The sequence below is a fragment of the Prinia subflava genome, chromosome 1 (assembly GCF_021018805.1).
Source record: "Prinia subflava isolate CZ2003 ecotype Zambia chromosome 1, Cam_Psub_1.2, whole genome shotgun sequence".
In the NCBI taxonomy this organism is placed as follows: domain Eukaryota; kingdom Metazoa; phylum Chordata; class Aves; order Passeriformes; family Cisticolidae; genus Prinia; species Prinia subflava.
The window spans coordinates 119,399,697-119,404,853 of NC_086247.1; the positions used below are offsets into that span (position 1 = coordinate 119,399,697).

A 5,157-nucleotide genomic window follows, 5' to 3' on the forward strand; every position below is an offset into this window, starting at 1 on the left:
AACCTCTAGTATTTGCAATGACATATGACTGAAAAAGATCTATGGTGCTTCTACAGGAAGGACAGTTAATAAATTGCCCTTATAAGCTTAACCATGTTTCAAATGAGTACCCCAAAGGAACAGCAAATAAGCATACCATTTTCCAGAATGGTTTAATGGTTTTCTAAAATTCCTCTATTTAAAGTACACACCAGTTAAGCAAATGTGTCACTAGTCAGTTAGTCTGCTCAGAACTGAAGAAAACTTTCAGAGCCAGGATGCCTTTCCCTGAACCACAGAGGCTTCAAAAATGAGGAAAGAAACATGGAATCTTTGCAGGTGAAAATCATATATCTACTTTTTCCTGAATATTAGACATGATGTGATGTATTATAAAGAAAAAGCTGAAAAGTGGAAAAATAATCTATAAGGAAGAGATTAACTAAAAGGTCTAGATTCTTAACCAATGGTCATTTGAATCATGAATAAATGCTGGACGGGTTTCTGCGTAACCTGGAAAATGAATAAAAATGGCTAGCAAAAAGTTCTTTTTGTGAAACTTATTCAGTCTGATTTCAGGAAAAAACATCTTATTAATCAAGCATCTTCAGAATACAGCAGTTACAAATAATTTAAACAGAAACTTTCTAAATCATGCAAGATGTAAACAGGCCTCTTGAGTCCACATTCAGAAAACATCAACAATTTAGGACACAAATTTAAAACAAGGTAAGCTAAGTACAGGCCTGTTTAATGGCAAGTTTTCTTCAGGACCAAATCAGAGTTAAATCAAAGTAACATGAAAGCAGACAACAGGGCCTCACCACAAAGTGCCACTGATGCTACCTGCTCATGTTGACATGGCCACTTAAACAAAGCTCCCACAAAAGTTATCTAAATTCTGCCTTTTGGTAAGAGAAAGGAGCAGGGCTTGTACACAGCTTTAGTCCAGACATGTATTCTAAGTGTGTGCAGTCACATACAACTTCACGTGCTAACAGTTTCCAACGTATTTATTGCATTTGCAACACAGTAGTCTGGTCATTACCTCCTTTCCCTCATTATCCTTGGATATCTTATATACCTAGGTATTCAGGCATTTCCTCCTGCCCTTAGGTACATCACGACTAGTGATGTCTTAGAAAAACAAAAAATGCTATCAGGAAAGGCAAGTCATTGAAAGGATGGGTGCCCATTATGTTTCATTTTCAGTATGCTTTCCAACACCTTCCTTTTGCTCTGAATTTGTGTGTTGTTGAGCAGGAAGAATATTTAAAACGGGAATTTCTGAAGAATGTCTGGATCATTCTGACGAGCCTTCCTCATGGGACTGGAGCCATGTTCAACTGCATCCTCACTGGCAGCGCTGTCGGGAACCTACGGGGCAGGACGGTGAGGAGAAAGAATGGAAATTCACTCCCTTATGTCCTGCAGGAGGCTTAGTCCTCTGATTGCCGTTTGCTCAACACAAAGAAAAGTCCTCAATCCGTGGTAAACCGTAACTATTGCTTCTGGCAGGTTTCTAAACACAAGGAGAAAAGAAGAAAAAAAAATGGGCAGACGACGTCTAGTTTACTTCTGTTCCCTTCCCCCCTCCCCGATGAGCAGCTCTATCTGCAGCCCATGTGGCCGGGAGGCAGCCACAGCCGGTTCCAATTCCTGCTTTCCCACTCTGCGCCCCTGCTCGCTGCCGGGGCCGAGCCGAGCCAGGACCGGCCGCGGGCTTCCTCCCCCCGCCCCCCGCCGCGCCGTCCTCCCTCTCCCCCGCTCCATCCGATCCTCCGCTCCCCCAGGGCACGGTGTGGGAAGTACGAATTTCCGCTGAGTTTTCTCGGCAACTTTCGGAGCTCGTCTTTCTCCCGCTCCCCGCTCCGCCCGCCGCCGTCCCCTCCCCGCCCGTCCCCTCCGCCCCGGGAGAGCCGGCGGAGCAGCCGCCGCTCCGCGCCCGCCCCCGCCCCGCCACCGGCGCCCCGCGGGCCGCGAGGGCCGGCAGAGCCGGGCGGCCCCGGCAGCGCTCCCGGACGGCTCGGGCGAGCCCATGGTGCCGGGCACCGCCACCCGCAGCCGCGCCCGCCTGCCCGGTGCGGAGCTCAGCCCGGCGCGGAGCAGAGGAGGGGCGCGTTAGCAGCCGCGGAGGAGGCGGAGGGGATGCCGGAGAGATTCAAAGCCGGCGGGGGAAGCAGCCCACGGCTCGTGCCGGGATGGGGGCGCCGCGCCTGGTCGGCCTGATGGTGCTGCCGCGGGTGCTCTGGGGCTCCGTCCCCCTCATCCTCCTGCTGCTGCCCGCGGCCGAGCCCATCTGCCCCGAGCCATGCGACTGCCAGCAGCACCAGCACCTCCTCTGCACCAACCGGGGCCTGCGCTCCGTGCCCAAGACTGCCGAGCCGCAGGATATCCTCACCTACAGCCTCGGCGGCAACTTCATCGCCAACATCTCCGCCTTCGACTTCCACCGCCTGGCGGGGCTCCAGCGCCTGGACCTGCAGTACAACCGGATCCGCTCGCTGCACCCCAAGGCCTTTGAGCGCCTGGAGCGGCTGGAGGAGCTTTACTTGGGCAACAACCTGCTGCCAGCGCTGGCCCCGGGCACGCTCAGCACCCTGGCCAAGCTGCGCATCCTCTACGTGAACGCCAACGAGATCGGCCGTCTGAGCGCTGCCTCCTTCTCTGGCCTCGGCAGCCTTGTCAAGCTGCGGCTGGATGGCAACGAGCTGGGCTCGCTGGGCGATTCCACTTTCTCAGGGCTGCCAAACTTGCTCTATCTGCACCTGGAGTCCAACCGCATCCGCTGGCTGAGTCGCGGTGCCTTCACTGGCCTGGCCAAGCTGCGCTTCCTCGACCTCTCAGGGAACCAGCAGAGCTCCCTTCGCCACCCAGACGTCTTCGGGCCGCTGCGCTCCCTTCACACCCTGCTGCTGGCCAGCAACAGCCTGCGGCAGCTGACAGGGGGGCTCTTCCAGCACCTGCCCGGCTTGGCAAAGCTCTCACTCAGTGGCAACCGACTGTCTCACCTGGCCCCGGATGCTTTCAGGGGCCTGGGCTCGCTGAAGGAGCTGCGCCTGGAGGGGAACCTGCTGAGCCACCTACCTGCCACGCTACTGGAGCCACTGGACAGCCTGGAGGCGCTGGATCTGAGCCGCAATGCACTGACCGCCCTGCACCCGGCTGCCTTCGGCCGCCTCGGCCGCTTGCGGGAGCTCAGCCTGCGGGACAACGCACTGGCCACGCTCCCCGGCGAGCTCTTCGCCTCCAGCCTGGCCCTCTACCGCCTGGAGCTGGAGGGGAATGCCTGGAGCTGCGACTGCCGCCTTCGCGGCCTCAAGCGCTGGCTGGCGGCCTGGCACTCCCAGGGCCGCCTGCTCACCGTCTTCGTGCAGTGCCGCCTGCCACCCGCCCTGGCTGGCAAGTACCTCGATTACCTGCAGGATGCCCAGCTGCCGCAGCCGCAGGACGGCGGCCCCTGCCCCGACGGTGCCTCTCCCTCTCCGCCATCCCCCGAGGGACTCGGTGGCAACAAGAGCGCAGCGGGGCTGCCCCCAGGGCCGCCGCCGGCCGCCTCCACGGCCCGCCTGACCATGGGGGTGCCCATAGCCGCCAGCCCCTCGCCGGCACCGCCGCCCAGCGCAGCAGCGTGGCCCCGACGGGCCGGTGCCGCCGGGGTCCCGCCGCTGGTGTCCGACCCGTGCGACTTCAACAAGCTGTTCCTGCACAACCTGTCGGTGGAGGCGGTGGGCTCCAGCTGGGTGACGGTGCGCTGGGCCGTGCGGCCGCACCGCAGCCCCCGCCTGCTGGGGCCGGCGCGATTCCGCCTCCTCTTCGACCGCTTCGGCGCCGCCGTCAAGTTCCAGCGCTTCGTGTACCTGCCGGAGCGCGGGGAGCCGGTGGCCACGCTGCGGGAGCTCCGCCCGGACACCCCCTACCTCGTCTGCGTCGAGGGCGTCCTGGGCGGCCGCGTGTGCCCGGTGGCGCCGCGGGACCACTGCGCGGGGCTGGTCACGCTGCCCGAGGGCGGCACCGCGGCGGCGGCGGCGGGCGGGCCCCGCGGCCCCGACCAGCAGCTGCTCACGCTGGTGCTGCTGGCCGTGAACGCGCTGCTGCTGCTGGCCGCTCTGGCCGCCTGGGCCGCCCGCCTGCTGCGCAAGAAGGTGCTGGGCCGCCGGCGTCGGAAGGCGGCCCCGGTCCACGTGCGGCAGCTCTACTCCACACGCCGCCCGCTCCGCTCCATGGGCACCGGAGTCTCCGCCGACTTCTCGGGCTTCCAGTCCCACCGGCCGCCCCGCGGCGCCGCCGCCTGCGCCCTCAGCGAGGCCGACCTCATCGAGTTCCCCTGCGAGCGCTTCCTGGACAGCGGCGGCGGCCGGCACGGGGACGAGCAGCTGCTGCAGCGCTTCACCGACTGAGCCCGCCGAGGCCCCGGAGCCGCGGGGCAGGCGGCCCTCGGTCCCCAGGGTGCTGCGGGCCCGGGGGTCGCGGCCTCCGAGGCGCTGAGCTGCGTTCAGCCGCCCGCACTGCGGGCCGGGGCTGCCCGTGGGACGGGGCTGCCTCTGCCGGGACCTCACCGTTTTGTCAGGAATCGTCGCTAACCCAAGGATGCGCCCTGACGGGCGGTAACTGTGCCCTGCCACGAGGAGAAAAGGGCAGGAGTATTGCCAACAGCAGCAGTGCCTCCGTTAAGGAAACTCAGAGCGGTTAATTTAAGTGTGCTGTTTTACAGGTGGTTTCCTCCGACTGCAAGTTGAGAACAAGTTACAGTGAGCGGCTTGACCCTGTGTGAGGAGCTTTGAACAGGCCTTTCCAAGGCACCAGCCCTTCCTAATCAAAAATCTGGATCGAGGGTCATCTTTTAATTGAACTGTGTGCAACCAGGGAGTTGTCTGGAGGGCTGGAAATGTAGGATTTTTTGCTGAGTAGTTTGAAGGCTGTGCCGCTTCAACTCAAACCGAATTAATGTGCACAAGTGTGCTTTTATACTTTTCTGTAAATGAGAAACAATAATGCAGCTGGTTAGTTCTACAGGAATTTATTGCTGACACCACTAAGAAAAAACTAACGGATTTTTGTAGAATGTTTACAAATGAGCTATTTTAAACTTGTTTTTGAATAAATACTGCTTGGTACTTGTACACATTAATGTGTGCTGTAGTTGTCTGGGTCTGTGATGGTCAGCAGATCGCTGAC

General features: G+C 59.4%; 1 protein-coding gene across 1 annotated transcript; it reads left to right on the plus strand.

Moving 5' to 3' along the window:
* Positions 1–1,930: 1,930 nt before the first annotated feature.
* Positions 1,931–4,512, plus strand: TRIL (TLR4 interactor with leucine rich repeats). The gene has a single exon (XM_063409791.1). It carries the CDS (start codon positions 2,181–2,183, stop codon positions 4,377–4,379), a length of 2,199 nt encoding a protein of 732 aa, XP_063265861.1. The 5' UTR covers positions 1,931–2,180; the 3' UTR covers positions 4,380–4,512.
* The last annotated feature ends 645 nt before the right edge of the window (positions 4,513–5,157 follow it).

Excerpts from the sequence above, each read along its gene's own strand:
- TRIL (XM_063409791.1), top strand. The coding sequence starts at position 2,181 with ATGGGGGCGCCGCGCCTGGTCGGCCTGATGGTGCTGCCGCGGGTGCTC.